This window comes from Pelophylax lessonae, assembly GCF_965119305.1.
Source record: "Pelophylax lessonae genome assembly, chromosome: 3".
Classification (NCBI taxonomy): domain Eukaryota; kingdom Metazoa; phylum Chordata; class Amphibia; order Anura; family Ranidae; genus Pelophylax; species Pelophylax lessonae.
In genome coordinates, this window is record NC_138770.1 from 19,233,991 (window position 1) to 19,252,003 (window position 18,013).

General features: G+C 43.4%; 2 protein-coding genes across 2 annotated transcripts in view; one reads left to right on the forward strand and one right to left on the reverse strand.

Annotated features, from left to right (window-relative positions):
* LOC309550239 (uncharacterized protein) overlaps window positions 1-18,013 on the forward strand; it is a gene marked incomplete at both ends in the record, with an annotated part of 1,760,330 nt that overhangs the window by 1,209,115 nt on the left and 533,202 nt on the right.
* LOC309548805 (uncharacterized protein) overlaps window positions 15,223-18,013 on the reverse strand; it is a gene marked incomplete at both ends in the record, with an annotated part of 74,421 nt that continues 71,630 nt past the window's right edge. The window contains 2 exons of the mRNA XM_082248746.1: window positions 15,223-15,911; window positions 15,996-16,223. Coding sequence (XP_082104872.1) covers window positions 15,223-15,911; window positions 15,996-16,223 — 917 coding nt within the window. The remainder of the gene's footprint in view (window positions 15,912-15,995; window positions 16,224-18,013) is intronic.

The window sequence follows — 18,013 nt, forward strand, 5'->3', positions numbered from 1 at the left end:
TACAAATTCCAACAAATGTTTGGTTATTCCTAGATTCGGATGTATCCAAATCTTCAAATGAAATTGTAATCAATTTAGTTGAAATCTGTTAAAATTTGTTTAGTTTATTCATTTTCTAACGAATTCCAACTTCTCGGAGCGATTAGAATTCGGATCAGTCAAAAAAATTATGCAAATTATGTGTGAAGAAATAGCTGGTTGTTAAGCAGCAAGCCAGGAAGCCGGTCGCCCGCATTCTTACCAACCATGACTCATCAGCTGTCAGCGGGCTTCCCCACTGACAGATGAATGGAAAGAAAAGAATGCCGGCATTGCCTGGCAATAGTAGAAAAAAGGTGTGATTTCCCCCCCCCTCCCCCCAGTCGATACCAGGCTCTTTGGGGCCAATATTTAAAAAAAAAAACCTAAAACAGTGTGGGTTCTCCCCTAAAATCCATACCAGACCCTTTATCCCGGCATGCAGCCTGGCAGGTCAGGAAAGTGGGAGGTGACTAGTGAGGGCCCCCTCCTCCCTAATAATACCAGGCCACATGTCTTCAACATGAAAACGATATTTCAAAAATTGCATTTGTTGTTTTTATTATTTATTTTGACACTTTTCTGGTGAATAGGTACAGGTACTATGGTCCCGATACTCATTCACATGGGGGGGAGGGGCGGGATCTGGGATCCCCTTGGTAAAAGGGGCATTCAGATTCCCCTGCCTGCAGACCCCCACAACCACAGGCCATGGTTGTGGGGAAGAGGCCCTTGTCCCCATCAACATGGTGAAGAGGTGCTTTGGGGGGGGAGGTTCCCCAAAGCAACCACCACCCCCCATGTTGAGGGTATGTGGTCTGGTATGGGTCAGGAGGCAGTCACTTGCTCGTCCCCCCTTTCCTGACCTTCTGAACTGCATGCTCAGGTAAAGGTCTGGTATGGATTTTGGGAGGACCCCACGCCAGTAATTTTTTTACATTTTGGCATGGTCTTGGTATGGACTGGAGGGGACCCCATGTCATTTTTCTAAACATTTTTCTATTGCCGGGCAATGCCGGCATTCTTTTCTTTCCATTCATCTGTCAGTGGGGAAGTCTGCTGACAGCTGATGAATCGTCGTTTAAGGATGCCGGCTGCCGGCTTCCCAGCCCCCTGCTTAACAACCAGCTATTTCTTCACACAGAATTCAAATCATTCGATCGTTTTTTGACCGATCGGAATCCCGATCGCTCTGAAAAGTTGAAATTCGTTAGAAAATGAATAACCTAAACAAATTTTACCAAAAACAAAAAGAAATTTAACAAAAACTAAACAAAAGTAAACAAATACCGAAACCAAACGAAACAAATTCCATAATGAATCGAAATTAGTAACATAACAATCTATCCAAAACGAAACAAATGTTTCCATTCTGCACATGTCTCCTAAGCGTGCCCAACCCAGATATAGCAGTTGTGTTCCGGCCTCTGGGATCCGGGTCGCCCTGCGGATGCATCGATTGCCCCATGGAAGAGGTCCGGGACACGTGAGTATGTTTGGCTTGAGGTCAGCAGAAGGGAGCAGACGCCATGCGGGCTGCTAGGGAGTAACCAAAAGGAAAACCTATGGAGAGGACTCTGCTCTCTGGGTGATCGATGTGCATTGCAGCATCTTATCAAAGTTTGGTGCAGTCGCCTACCTTTGTCTTCTTTTCTGTCCTGAGGAGAGAAATGTTTGTTGAAGCAAGGTTTGCTTTCTGCGTAGCGGTACTCCCGCAGGAGCCGCTTGGGTATTGGTTTACCCGGGCCTCCCACTGATTACTCCACAGCCAGATACAGGGTATTTTCACACAGCCAGGTGCACACACTCTTCCACTCGTCTCCAATGACCAGTCTAGGGGATGTGTTTTTATGTTTTATTTGGAGAACTTGGATAGGAGAAGAAAAACCAGAGCTATCTTGAGAGTCCCAACATCCTATCTTTTCAGAGAAATGGGAACCTACAGATGTTCACAAGGAACCACTGTCATATGTGTGGACTTTAAGGGCACAGCATGAGACAGATAACAACTACATGGATTTATCCTAAAATAACATTTATTGATTTATCTAAAACCAGATCTCAATAAAATGAGGAAACTGGCCCCAGACTGAGCTCAGCTCGTACACAGGAGATCAATGTCTCCTACTAATTTCACTCATCATACATATATAAGGATAAGTTGGTATATATCATAAGGTTGGTGTAGGTATAGATATTTCCTCTCTTCGCTTAGATGTAACATTTAGTGACGGCCATGTACTTTTTTACTGAATATATCTTATTACTATTATAACAGTGTCCTTACTATATGGATTTCTTTGTCTCAGCTTTGTTTGTATACATGTCTGCATCATATTTGTTACTGATGTCAACATTTGTATCAATTACTGTATGTACAATAAATGACTACGTTCAGATTCTATTTCTGGAAATCTTAGTTGGTGACCGGCCTCATTAAAAGTCCCACGACCTCTGTTTTCTGTTTGCATTAACCATTAGGGATGGCGGCACGTCACTGTGTTTGCTTCGGATCATATTCCTCTATATTCGTCTATTCACTGGTCAACGTGTTTCACACAAGGCTTCTTCAGGACTATGAAGATGTACAGACAGTTTTCTCTTAAAATTAACAGACTCAATATTAGTGTTTCATAAACATAGAACATATTCTGTATTTATGTACATCATAATAAATACAAACATGGCTTAGTAGCACAAGGCCTTCCTTCCAACCCCCAACAAATTAACCCGACCTGGGGCTGACACAGAGGAGAAAAATCGGACCAAAATGTTTTGTATATACAGGTATCTGTCCTGATGATCCTAGGTACGAAATAAAATATCACAAAAGTAAGTACACCCCTCACATTTTTGTAAATATTTTATTCTTTTCATGTGACAACACTGAAGAAATTACACTTTGCTACAATGTAAAGTAGTGAGTGTACAGCTTGTATAACAGTGTAAATTTGCTGTCCCCTCAAAATAACTCAACACACAGCCATTAATGTCTAAACCGCTGGCAACAAGAGTGAGTACAGCCCTAAGTGAAAATGTTCAAATTGGGCCCAATTAGCCATTTTCCCTCCCCGGTGTCATGTGATTCATTAGTGTTACAAGATCTAAGGTGTGAATGGGGAGCAGGTGTGTTAAATTTGGTGTTATCACTCTCACTTTCTCGTACTGATCACTGGAAGTTCAACATGGCACCTCATAGCAAAGAACTCTCTGAGGATCTGAAAAAAAAATTGTTGCTCTACATAAAGATGGCCTAGGCTATAAGAAGATTGCCAAGACATTGAAACTGAGCTGCAGCATGGTGGCCAAGACCATACAGTGGTTTAACAGGACAGGTTCCACTCAGAACAGGCCTCGCCATGATCAAACAAACAAGTTGAGTGCATGTGTTCAGCGTTATATCCAGAGGTTGTCTTTGAGAAATAGACGTAGACTCTCCGACTAGAGAAAACGCAGTCCTGGATCTATTGATCACTAATGACCCAGACCTAATCTCAGAGGTAGGAGTCCAGGACTACCTGGGCTCTAGCGATCACAGGATGATCACATTTAGTGTAAATAACAATATAACAAGGCAAGTGGGGAACATAAGAACCCTAAACTTCAGAAGGGCAAACTTTCCAAAATTGTACTCATTGATGGAAAGGGTAAACTGGGACCAAACCCTAGGATCACTAACCACACAGGAAAAATGGGAATGCTTTAGGAACATATTAAGCAAATGCATCTTGCAGTGCATTCCTATGGGAAATAAATTTAGAAGAGACAAAGCCAAACCTGGCTGGCTAAACCGTAGCGTTAAAAAACTTATTAGGGGAAAAAAATTGGCCTTTAAGAAATGTAAATCAGAGGGCACAGTATCGGCTTTCGACCAATACAAGGAGGCAAATAAGAAAAGTAAACATGAAATCAAGATGGCTAAAATCAACTTTGAGAGACAAATAGCGGAGGATAGTAAAAAAAACCCAAAGAAATTCTTTGAATATATCAACAGCAAAAATACGAGGGCAGATAATATTGCACACATAATTAGCGATGATGGGAGGATGGTTACAGAGGACACTGAAAAAGCAACCGCGCTGAACGCTTTTTTTCTCGTCAGTATTTACACAGGAAAAGGAGGGGTACACTGACCATGACTGTATGGGGTACACTGACCATGACTGTATGGTTAGTAGTAATACACAGGACTTGCCACCAGAGGGTAAAATCGGGGAAAGGCTGGATAAACTTAACACAAACAAATCACCAGGCCCGAATGGTGTACATACGAGAGTACTCAAGGAACTCAGTAAGGTTATATCTAGACCACTGTTTCTGATCTTTGCTGACAGTATTAGGACAGGAGATGTACCAGGGGATTGGAGGAAAGCTAACGTGATTCCGATATTCAAAAAGGGGCAGAGGCATATCCCGGGAAATTATAGGCCTGTCAGTTTGACATCAATAGTATGTAAACTTCTGGAGGGGATGATAAGGGACTATATCGTAAAGTTTGCTAAAGACAACAACATCATCAGCAGTAATCAGCACGGGTTTACAAATGGGCGTTCTTGTCAAATCATTCTCTTAACATTCTACGAGGAGTTGAGCTGTGAGCTAGATAGGGGCAGACCAGTGGATGTGTTGTACTTGGATTTCAATAAGGCGTTTGATACAGTTCCCCACAAGCGCTTAATTTATAAAATAAGGTCTGCAGGTATCGACAGCTCATTTGCTCTTGGATACGGAACTGGCTAAAAGGGCGTGTCCAAAGGGTGGTAATAAACAGTGCATACTCAGACTGGTCTGATGTAGTAAGCGGGGTCCCCCAAGGCTCAGTCCTCGGACCAACCTTGTTCAATTTATTCATAAACAGTATTGAGGTTGGGATCAGTAGTTCGATATCCGTTTTTGCAGATGACACAAAATTGGACAGGGCAATAACTGTAGAGTATGAAGCAGATATCCTACAGAATAACCTGGACAAAATAACGGAGTGGGCACTGACATGGCAAATGAGGTTTAATGTGGAGAAGTGTAAGGTTTTGCACTTGGGGACTAAAAACATAAAAGCACAATACACGTTAGGAGGGGAACCCTTGGGGGAATCAAAAATTGAGAAAGATCTGGGAGTCTTGGTTGATGATAGATTAGGCAATAGCATGCAATGTCAAGCGGCACCTCCAAAGCCAGCAGAATATTAGCATGCATAAAGAAAGGGATGTATTCCAGAGATAAGTCTATAATCCTTCCATTTTATATAACTCTGGTCCGACCGCATCTGGAGTATTCTGTCCAGTTCTGGTCGCCAGTCCTCAGGAGGGATGTGTTGGAGCTGGAGAGAGTCCAGAGAAGGGCAACTAAACTGATTAGGGGATTGGAGGACCTTAATTATGAAGAGCGTCTGCAATCGCTTGATTTATTCTCCCTGGAGAAGAGACGCCTGAGGGGGGACATGATAGCAATTTATAAATATCTCAATGGGGATCTCAGCTTAGAAAAAAAGCTGTTCAGTCAAAGGGATTGCATGAGGACTCGAGGGCATACAATGCGATTAGAGGAGAAGCGTTTTAACCTCAGGCAACGTGGGGGGTTCTTTACTGTTAGGGCATGGAATTCTCTACCACAAGAGGGGGTTTCTGCGGGAAGTATGGTGGCTTTCAAAAGACTCTTAGATGTACATCTCAAGGATCAGAACATTCAGGGGTATGTGAGATGATTACAGCCACACACACCTACACAGGTTGAACTGAATAGACTATTGTCTTTATTCAACCTCACCTACTATGTAACTATGTATGTAACGTATGAGTGCTGTTAGCATTGCTGCAGAGGTTGAAGGGGTGGGGGATCAGCCTGTTAGAGCTCAGACCATACGCCGCACACTGCATCAAATTGGTCTGCATGGCTGTCATCCCAGAAGGAAGCCTCTTCTAAAGATGATGCACAAGAAAGCCCACAAACAGTTTGCTGAAGACAAGCAGACTAAGGACATTAATTACTGGAACCATGTCCTGTGGTCTGATGAGACCAAGATAAACTTATTTTTTTCAGATGGTGTCAAGCGTGTGTGGCGGCAACCAGGTGAGGAGTACAAAGACAAGTGTGTCTTGCCTACAGTCAAGCATGGTGGTGGGAGTGTCATGGTCTGGGGCTGCATGAGTGCTGCCAGCACTGGGGAGCTACAGTTAATTGAGGGAACCATGAATGGCAACATGTACTGTGACATTCTGAAGCAGAGCATGATCCCCTCCCTTCGGAGACTGGGCCGCAGGTCAGTATTCCAACATGATAACGACCCCAAACACACCTCCAAGACGACCACTGCCTTGCTAAAGAAGCTGAGGGTAAAGGTGATGGACTGGCCAAGCATGTCTCCAGACCTAAACCCTATTGAGCATCTGTGGGGCATCCTCAAACGGAAGGTGAAGGAGCGCAAGGTCTCTAACATCCACCAGCTTTGTGATGTTGTCCTGGAGGAGTGGAAGAGGACTCCAGTGGCAACCTGTGGAGCTCTGGTGAACTCCATGCCCAAGAGGGTTAAGGCAGTGCTGGAAAATAATTGTAGCCACACAAAATATTGACACTTTGGGCCCAATTTGGACATTGTCACTTAGGGGCGTACTCATTTTTGTTGCCAGCGGTTTAGACATTAATGGCTGTGTGTTGAGTTATTTTGAGGGGACAGCAAATTTACACTGTTATACAAGCTGTACACTCACTACTTTACATTGTAGCAAAGTGTCATTTCTTCAGTGTTGTCACATGAAAAGATAGAATAAAATATTTACAAACACGTGAGGGGTGTACTTACTTTTGTGAGATACATATGTCATATGTCTTGGATGGGATGCGGATAATGCAGACTCATGGCGAGGATTCCATCAATTCAATTTTCAGGGCTCTGTTGGATCAGCTACCTTGGAGGCAAAGGAGGGATCAGATAGACCCTGGATTTCTCCATAAAGAGTACCTGTCCCTGCCAAAGCTATCACAAGGGATGTTCTTCATTCCTTGTGGTAGCAAAAAAGTTAAATAAAGAAAAAAATGTAAAAAGCATACAGAAAATACATTTTAATAAAATAAATGAAAATTTAAGGGCACCCCCGTCCTGTGAAATGTAAACGCATACGTAGGTCTGGCACACATACATAAACAGTTATTGCACCATCCATGTGAGGTATCGCCATCCATGTGAGATATGGCCATCCATGGGAGGTATCGCCATCCATGTGAGGTATGGCCATCCATGGGAGGTAGTGGTGCACCGAAATTTCAGCAACCAAATTTTTCGGCCGAAAATGGGCCTATTCCATTTCGGCCGAAAATGGGTTAAAGATGCCGAAATTAATGATGGCCGCCGCAGACGCAGCGCAGGTTTGAAAAGTCCCGCCTCCCGGTGATGTCATTACTATGACTATGTGTATGAATGAACTAACACACCGGGTGGGCGAGCGAGCTGCTGCTAATAGCTATAACTAAGTGAGCCCTTCACTTCCCTGTCAGGCGGGTATCTCCGCTGAGTGTGAGAGAAGAATTCTACCAGCAGAAATCACATTTACTAATAGGCTGTAAACCTGGAAAGGCTTTTATAAGGGACACCTATGGATGATTTTATCCTAGATAGGTGGCAACCCTACAGGAAGCACCAGCTAGGTGTAGTATCCTGTTTAAGGCGTTTTAATAGAGAAGGATTAAAATCACTCACTTGAGGTAAAATATACAAGTGCTCAACTGGTGTCAAAGTCTGTGGATCCTCCTAGAACCACCCTGCAGGACTGCTGTCCTCTGTTCCGGCTGCTGGGCAGAGAGATGGCTGGCTCGGGAGCCTGGAGGAGCCCCAAGAAGCCACGCTAACCAGTGCCGTCACCAGAAGGATAGGAGGTACCAGACGAGAAGAGAAGCAAAGCTACGCGCTCAGAGTATTTGGCTCCTTCTACAGGCCTTTCCTCTTGGTCTTTACAGAGCCGGTCACAACTCTGAAGACAGCAGCCGCAGGTGGTCCCATGCATTCCCTTATTATACCCCCATAACTAAAGACTAGTGACATTTTCTGGATTACCCTCTACCCTGATCATTGGTATTTTTAGATATTTATTGCTGGCTGGACTATATATAATCTCTGTGCGCCAGTATCTCCTTTCTATATAAGCAGAAACACAGGATCTCCATCTTCCCTACTAACAGACCCGGAAAGGCAGATGACGTACAGGTACCTGATTCTGCGCAGAACAGCCGCCCTGCCGCAGTACATGTACTTAGGGCGGTCAAAAAAAAGTCTCTGTGATAAAGAGAGAGGCTATGACCTGGTGCATTGCATGCGGAACACCTGGGCCCAGCTGTGGACATTTAGGGCCTTAAGATTGAAGATGTGGTAGATGTCTTCTTTTGGTTTGGGAACTGCGGACAGAGAAGAACTCCTGGAACTCTTCTGGCCCCAGACCTGGGAATGCCGATGACAAACAGGTACGTTATATTGCTCAGAAAGGCCACCCTGCCACAGTACATGTATGTGGGGCAGTCAAAAAAAAGCCTCCCTGATAAAGAGAGAGGCTATGACCTGGTGAATTGCATGCAGAAATCCTGGGCCCGGCTGAGGTACATTTAGGGCCTTAAGATAGAAGATGTGGTGGATGTCCCCTTTTGGTTTGGGAACTGTGATCAGAGTAGGACTCCTGGAACTGTTTTGGCCCCACACCTGGAAATGCAGGTGACATACAGGTATGTGATTCTGCGCAGAATGGTCTTCTTTTGGTTTGGGAACTGTGGACAGAGAAGAACTCCTGGGACTCTTCTGGCCTTAGCTCAGTGAGATAGAGTTTGGAAGACTAATGTCATAGACAGGTTGCCAAAAAGTTTAGGGCTTTAGAAAGGGCCTCCAATGGCTGTCAATGTGGTGCCTTCTCCACTCTCCATCTCACTAATAAAACCCCAATGGATGACTCTCTATGAACTGATCACATTCCAATCACCGATCATCTAATCATTATAAAAAAAAAATTGATTTATTAATACAGACTTACCTGTAAAATCCATTTCTTGAAGAACATCACAAGACACAGAGCCATAAATCATAACATATGGGTTATATAGCCAACTACAGGCGAAGGACACTGGCAACCAATCAGAAAGGATGTCCCCCTATATAACCCCTCCCACACTGGAAGTACCTCCCAGTTTTGTAGCAAACAATAAAGGCCCCATAGAAGAGGGGAGGGACATCTGTGTCCCGTAATGTGCTTCAAGAAATGGATTTTACAGAGAAGTCTGTATTAAAAAATCAATTTTTCTTTTCATACATCACGGGATACAGTGCCATAAATCATAACATATGGGACGTCCCAAAGCAATGCATCTGAGGGGAGGGGGGACACCAAAAAATACCGCCATGTGACCATAAAGAGGATTACACCACCGCCTGCAGAACAATGTAGCGGGGAAGACGATCCGGTCCGCTGTCCTCTCAGGCAGGAAGTCGAGTGAGGGCAATATGGCCCCCACTCCACTCTATGGCCTTGGAGGACCGGAGCGATGTCCTTCTTTGCTTCATAGCAATGGATTTAAAGAGCCCATTTTTTTCATCATGAAAACAGTTTTTTTTTTTTCTTTTTTAGTGTAGATGTGAGGTCTTTTTGACCCCAGATCTCACATTAAAGAGGACCTGTCCTGCTTATTTCTATTACAAGGGATGTATACATTCCTTGTAATAGGAATAAAAGTAATCAAAATTTTTTTTTAAAAGGACAGTGTAAAAATAAAACATAAAATAAATAGGAAAAAAAAAATTAAAGCGCCCCGTCCCCGTTAGCTCGTGCGCAGAAGCGAACACATATGCAAGTCGCTCCCACACATGTAAACGGTGTTCAAACCACGCATGTGAGGTATCGCAGCGATTTAGAGCGAGAGCAATAATTAGAAAAATGGCTGTTTTGCCCAGACTGCTCTATCTCTTCCATGCGCTTCCTTTTCATATACCTGCTTCCTTTTTCCGAAAGCTTACCACTCTGCAGAGATATTTCATATGGGCAAACAAACACCCTAGAATCAACTTCAAATACTTGCAACTTAGTAAGGCTGACGGTGGCATGAGTATCCCGGACTTTCAGAAATATTATTTTGCTCCTCATCTAACCAGGATAATTGATTGGCACTGCCATAGTTCAACCAAAGCCTGGGTTAATATTGAACGTGGCTGGACTAGATATGACACTCACTACATGCTCTGGTCCAATCCATCCTCACATCCACTAGAAATAAAAAAGCACCCTCTGATAAATACCACCCTTGCAATATTCCAAAAACTACAACACAAACACAAATTATCTACATGCCCTGGCCCCCTCACTTCTCTATACAACAACCCGGAAGTTCCCACCGGGTTTGGACAACAATTCATTTGTCAATACACAGAAAGGGGAACTGAAAAGGGTCCTGGCTAGTAACTGTTTTTACAACTCCAAAATATTGCAAATTGCAGCGATGAAGAGAAAATGTTCAGTTAATAGCCCTCTGTCATACTGGAATTATGTACAGATGCACGACTTCCTCCAAAACAATAAGGACAAGTCACGATTCCATAGAGACCTCACAAGCTTTGAAAAATGCTGTCTCCTTCAGACTTCAATGAGAAAAGTGACTTCGCAGGCCTATAAATGGCTTAACGAAACCTCATCAAACTTTACTGATCCATTTAAATTACTTTGGGAAAAAGACTTGGGCAAAACCTTCACAAATGCACAATGGAGGAAGTCGTGCATCTTCTCACATCATTCCTCTCTCAGCACACAACTCCAGCGTTCAAAATCAGAACACAATGGTACAGGATCCCTGTAAAACTTAAACACTGGTACCCCTCACTGTCAGACTCCTGTTGGAGATGCGGAGGTGGTCGTGGCACTTTCATGCACATCTGGTGGTCCTGTCCCCAAATACAGCCATTTTGGAAAGAAATTACATACTGGATAAACCATATAATAGATGTAGATTTAGATTTTGTTGCTCCCACATTTTTCTTACACATAAATACTTTTTCATATCGAAGATACAAATCCTCTCTGGTACGACACCTACTCAATACAGCAAAGAGCCTGATCCCGTTACACTGGAACTCTACCCACACACCACTTATCAGAGAATGGATAGGCAAGATGGACGAGATCTATGAGATGGAAAAGGCAATCGCCATGAAAATGGAAAGGAACGATGGGTTCCGGAAACTTTGGTCCATCTGGCAGATTTTCTCAGTATCACAAGAATATAACCCTTTAAAATAAAATGGGTAAAATGGAAATAAGAGTTTTCGTTTTAAACATTGCTATACTCTCGATTCGAACCGTGCTTAAAACTGGATATTTCTTTCACTAACTGGATGTCCACATCGGGTCACCCCCCCCCACCTCAAATTCCCCTCTCACCTTCACACCTTCATCTTCCTGTCCTCTCCCCTCTTATTCTTCCCCCTTATTTCTTCCTATAACTTTGAACCCCAACTCAACTTCTTCATTCTGGAGTTGGAGGTTTAAAGTCTCTCTCCAATGTTCCTATCAGATAACACATTAAAACTATCTGGATTCCTATCCACCTCTACGCGGAATCTACTATTCAACATATCTTTGATGAAGCTTCAATATGAAAGTATCTTCAAATAGGTACAAAGCACTATGTATATTTCAGTAGATCGGACACGGTCAATCTCACAGTTCAGTTGTATTGTTATTTGTTCACACACTTGATGTTACAAGACTGTTTGGATATGTTATCCTATTTCTATCCTCTATGTAGAGCCTTGTTTGTATATCTTTTTTGAATTTGCTCAATAAAGCACTTTATTGTGAAAAAAAATAATAATAATAATTTGAGCCCAGACCTCCTCTGTAACTCTAAACTGGTAACCTGTGGAAATTTTTAAAATGTCGCCTATGGGGATTTTTAAGTACCAAAGTTTGTTACCCTTCCACGAGCGTGCACCATTTTGAAGCGTGACAGGTTGAGTATCTATTTAGTCGACTTAACATTATATTTCACATTGTACAAAAAAATTGGGCTGATTTTACTGTTTTCTTATTTTTTAAGTCAAAAAAGTGATTTTTTTCCAAAAAAATTGCATTTGTTAAACTGCTGTGCAAATACGGTGTGATAAAAAATATTGCAACGATCTCCATTTTATTCACTAGGATCTCTGCTAAAATATATATATATATATATATAAAATGTTTGGGGGTTAGTAAGATATTTTCTAGCAAAAAAAAAAACAAGTGTCAGAAGAAGGCGCGGTCCAGAAGTGGTTAAACAAACTTTGCATCAATCCCACAACTGCACAATCTCATATAATCACACATTGATAGAATTGGCACATTTAATCCCCGAGGAAAGGCCAGAGCTTTAACAAGACATATTTTGCAGCTTACCATCCACAGTCTCATGCAGAGACCCACATGGCACTCGCTCTCTGTTATCTTTTAAAGGGAAGAGTGCATAAAATATTTACTTTTGCTGTATTGTGTAAATATTATAAATTGGACTCGCCAGTCCTGCCGCAGGATTCTGTTTGAAAACAGGAATCCAATCTTCACCAGTCACGGTGAACTTGGTCTTGGTGCCCTTCAAGGACTGGGTCCCCTATGTAAGAGGGGCCACGGCCTTGGTCCTTTAGAGCACCCTGCATGGAGCGCCTTTGGTTTTTGGTATTCCAAGTGTCCGGATCCCAGGGTCCAGCGCCTAAAAAGGACAACATTACAGGTAAAATCTCGTATCTCTCTCTCCCCGAGGCTCGGGTACCATCTTTTTAGTCCATTGACTGTTTAGGATGGATCCGATAGCTAACCCCTTAGATTCAGAGATCTTTGATCGGGGGATGTAGAATAATCTTCTTTGAAGACAAATGTGGAGAGACTCTCCACTGTGACCATCACCTTTAGACACTGGCAAAAAAACTGGGAGGTACTTCTGTTGTGGGAGGGATTATATGGGGGGAGACTTCCTTTCTGATTGGTGGCCAGTGTCCTTCACCTGTAGGTGGCTATATATCCCATATGTTAAGATTTATGGCTCTGTGTCCCGTGATGTACGAAAAGATGAGAAGACTCAGCACAGAATATTGTACGAAGCGTTTTTATTGTACAAGATCATAATAAGCGATTACCACACAGTAATGATATGAATAAAATAAAGCTTAAATCTTTTATAATAGAATTAACAAATGTGTCAAATGTATTAATAATCATACATTGGTTGGACCAATAAAAAGCCGGCTACTTCAATAAATCAAAAAGGATCAACATGAAGCAACCAATAAAAAAGGTTCACCAGTGAAAGATAAATCCTGATTGGCTGCTGTGGGTTAATGCATGTTACAGTGATCTTTTCCCATCCAGTAGGTTAGATCTATATACATATTTATAAGTAGAACACAAAAAGAATAAAGCATTTCCCGTCAGGTCCTCATACAGTTGCATGATAGGCCATGTATTGGCATGATTTCTCGCTTGTTGCCCCATGTATTGTCATAATTGTTTGTCTGTTGCCCCATGTATTATGATTGCCCACTTTGTATTTTTATGAATGCCCTCCTGTTGTCTCATGTATTGTAATGATTGTAGACTTGTTGCCCCATGTATTATCATAAATGCCCACCTGTTGCCTCATGTATTGCCATGATTGCCCATTTGTTGCCCCATGTAGTTGAACAATGGACCATGTATTGTTAGGATTGCTCTTGTTGCCCTATGTATTGTAATGGTCGCCCACTTGTTGGCTTGTGTATTGTCTATCTATTGCCTCATTTATTGTCATGATTGTCCATCTGTTGCCCCATGTTCTCTGATGATTGCCCACTTGTTACGCTATGTATTTTTAGGAATGTCCATCTGTTGCCCCATGTATTGTGGTGATTGCCCACTTGTTGTCCCATGTATTATCATCAATACCCACCTGTTGCCTCATGTATTGCCATAATTGTCCATCTCTTGCTCCATGTATTGCGATGATTGCCCAACTGCTGCCCCATGTAATGTCATGAATGCCCAGCTGTTGTCCCATGTATTGTCATGATTGCTCGCTTGTTGCCCCATGTAGTATGATGATTACTCACTTTGTATTCTCATGAATGCCCTCCTGTTGTAATGATTGTAGACTTGTTGCCCCATGTAGTTGCACGATGGACCATGTATTGTCACGATTACTCTCTTGTTGCCCTATGTATTGTAATGATTGCCCACTTGTTGCCTCATGTATTGCCTGTCTATTGCCTCATGAATTATTTGTCATGATTGTCCATCTGTTGCCCCATGTTCTCTGATGATTGCCCACTTATTATCACGTGTATTGTCATGATTGCCAACTTGTTGCCCCATGTATTGTCATGATTTTCTGCCTGTTGCCTCATGTGGGGAGGGATTGGTAAAGGTAGACAGTTGAGTCATGATTTTACCACCCCCTTAACCTTAAATGGCAGCCGGATGGGGCGGTACACATGGCACTGCAATTTGCGGCTGCTGCAAACCTCACACCCCCCTGTCACATTGGGCAATGGTATTCAACTGAATGGGGTTGTGCCGCAACATCCCCGATGCATATGGTTTTGGCGTACTGGCGTGGGCTTTACAGGGTTAACATAGGGGCTCCCAGCTGCCTGCCAACCCCACAGCGGGTCAGAGGACGATGCGGGTGTAAACCAACCCCCGAGTGGACTGTGGTGGTTTAACATTTGTTTATGGACTAAACAGTTCCACCCGTTACAATCCAGCGTCCATTTCCCGTAGTACCAGCAGGGGGTGCACTCTGATGTTTCATTATATTTCCTTTATTTGTAAACTTTCCCACACTCTGAACATGAAAACGGACCCTCTAATATAAATGTGAATTCTTTGCCGTTTGAAACGTACATAATGAGTGAAACATTTCCCGCACTCTGAACATGAAATAGGACGCTCGCCCGTATGAACTTTCTGGTTTCTAAGAAATAAACCTTTTCCTGCACTTGTAACATTAAAAAGGGCGCTCAGCTGTGTGTAAGTAGGTGTTCTTTCTTAGTTAAACATTTCCCGCACTCGGCACAAGATTAGAGATGCTCGTCTGTATGAACTTTCTGGTGTCTAACAAGTAAACATTTGCGCAAAAACATTTCCCGCACTCTGAACATGAATAGAGACGCTCAACTGTTTGTATTCTCTAAAGGCTAAGAAGGTTTCTTTTACTATTAAAACATTTCCCGCACTCTGAACATTAACAGGGAAGCTCACCCCTGTGAATTCTCTGATGGCGAAGAAGGTTTCCTTTCTCATTAAAACATTTACCGCACTCTAAACATGAATAGGGACGCTCACCTGTGTGTATTCTCTTATGGCGAAGAAGGCTTTTTTTGTGACTAAAACATTTCCCGCACTCTGAACATGAATAGGGATGCTCAGCTGTATGTATTCTCTGATGACTAAGAAGGCGTCCTTTATCATTAAAACTTTTCCCGCACTCTGAACATGAATAGGGACGCTCACCTGTGTGTATTCTCTGATGACTAAGAAGGTTTCCTTTATCATTAAAACTTTTCCCGCACTCTGAACATGAATAGGGACGCTCACCTGTGTGTATTCTCTGATGCCTAAGAAGGTGTCCTTTATTATTAAAACTTTTCCCGCACTCTGAACATGAATAGGGATGCTCACCTGTGTGTATTCTCTGATGGCTAATAAGGCTTTTTTTGTGTTTAAAACTTTTCCCGCACTCTGAACATGAATAGGGACACTCAGCTGTGTGTATTCTCTGATGGGTAAGAAGGATACCTTTAAGATTAAAACATTTCCCGCACACTGAACATGAATAGGGACGCTCACCTGTGTGTATTCTCTGATGGGTAAGAAGGTTTCCTTTATTATTAAAACTTTTCCCGCACTCTGAACATGAATAGGGACACTCACCTGTGTGTATTCTCCGATGGCTAAGAAGGCATCCTTTATTATTAAAACATTTCCCGCACTCTGAACATGAATAGGTACGCTCACCTGTGTGTATTCTCTGATGGCTAATAAGGTTTTTCTTGTATTTAAAACATTTCCCGCACTCTGAACATGAATAGGGACGCTCACCTGTGTGAATTATCTGGTGCGTAAGAAGGTTTCCTTTGTGACTAAAACTTTTCCCGCACTCTGAACATGAATAGGGACGCACACCTGTGTGTATTCTCTGATGCCTAAGAAGGTGTCCTTTATTATTGAAACATTTCCCGCACTCTGAACATGAATAGGGATGCTCACCTGTGTGTATTCTCTGATGGCTAATAAGGCTTTTTTTGTGTTTCAAACTTTTCCCGCACTCTGAACATGAATAGGAACACTCAGCTGTGTGTATTCTCTGATGGCTAAGAAGGTTTCCTTTATCATTAAAACTTTTCCCGCACTCTGAACATGAATAGGGACGCTCACCTGTGTGTATTCTCTGATGCCTAAGAAGGTGTCCTTTATTATTAAAACTTTTCCCGCACTCTGAACATGAATAGGGTTGCTCCCCTGTATGAGTTCTCTGGTGCCGAAGAAGGCTTAGTTTTTTACTAAAACATTTCCCGCACTCTGAACATGAATAGGGACACTCCCCTGTGTGAATTGTCTGGTGCTGAAGAAGGTATCTTTTCTTTTTAAAACATTTCCCACACTCTGAACATGACAATGAATTCTCTCCTGTATGGTATAAAGAAGATTCCCTGAGATGAGATGGTTTCCCGCACCCGTCGGCACTGTCAGATATTAGAGGACTATGTGAAGTATCAGGCGATTCCAATGATCTCCTCCAATGGTGAGGTCTGTCATGTATATTATGAGGAACGGGATTTACTTCTGGAGAAGATGCCATGTCATTATCTTCTGTAGTCACATCTTCCTCCGATGTCCTTCTATTCCCACCACAGAGTCCGTCTGTCAGAAGACAAGAAAAATTACCAAGAGTTTTCCACACTCATATACACTGCTCAACACTTTATAATCAGAGTATAGCATCAAGTCAGGGAAACTCCTGCTGGGATATTCATCTGCTCAGTCAAGTAGCAGAGGGGGTTGTTACCAACAGGTGCACTAGATGGGCAACAATGAGACGACCTCCAAAACAGGAATGGTTTTACAGGTGGAGGCCACTGACATTTTCCCTACTCACCTATTTGAGTGTTTGTCACTAGTTTTGCATTTGGCTGGGGTCAGTGTCACTACTGGTAGCATGAGGCCATACCTGGACCCTATAGAGGTTGCACAGGCAGTCCAACTCCTCCAGGATGGCTCATCAATACGTCCCATTGGCAGAAGGTTTGCCTGTCCAGCTCTCCTAGAGTAACTGCCTGTCTCCTGGAATCTCCTCCATGCTCCTGAGACTGTGCTGGGAGACACAGCCGTAGAAGGTCCTTAACCCATCAGCAGGACCGGTATCTGCTCCTTTGTGCAAGGAGGAACAGGATGAGCACTGCCAGATCCCTACAAAATGACCTCCAGCAGGACACTGGTGTGAATGTCTCTGACCAAACAATCAGAAACAGACTTCATGGAGTTGGGGGAGGAGCCTGTCAATGGTGCCAACGCTGAGTGCGAGCTGAGGCACCGTGAAGCTATGTCCAGCAAAATGATAGGAGGAGCCCGCAGCCATCCACCAGCACCGACCGGCTAAACCCACCCATTCACCCATCCGAAAACCCCCCATGAGACTTATCTGAGGAGCCCTTGTCCGCTGGTACGCACCGGACACTGCTGATGCAGCCGGTCTCGCTGCGGGAAGACAGTGGGGGGGCTGAACTACGAGGCTGATCCGTTGGAGCCGAAAACTGCTGCTGGCCGCGGGAGAGAGGCGGGCACTAGACCAGTCGGAATGTGAGACACCGCCGAGCGGCCGGAGTCCCGTGACACCCGGAGGGGACCGCACCTGGCTGGGCACCTGGCGGGAGCTGAGAGAGTCGGCAAGCAAAGAACGGAGGTGCAGGTGCAGAGGAAGAGGACACAGGGATCGGTGACCGTACTGGATTGGTGAGAGGGTGAAAGCCCCCCCC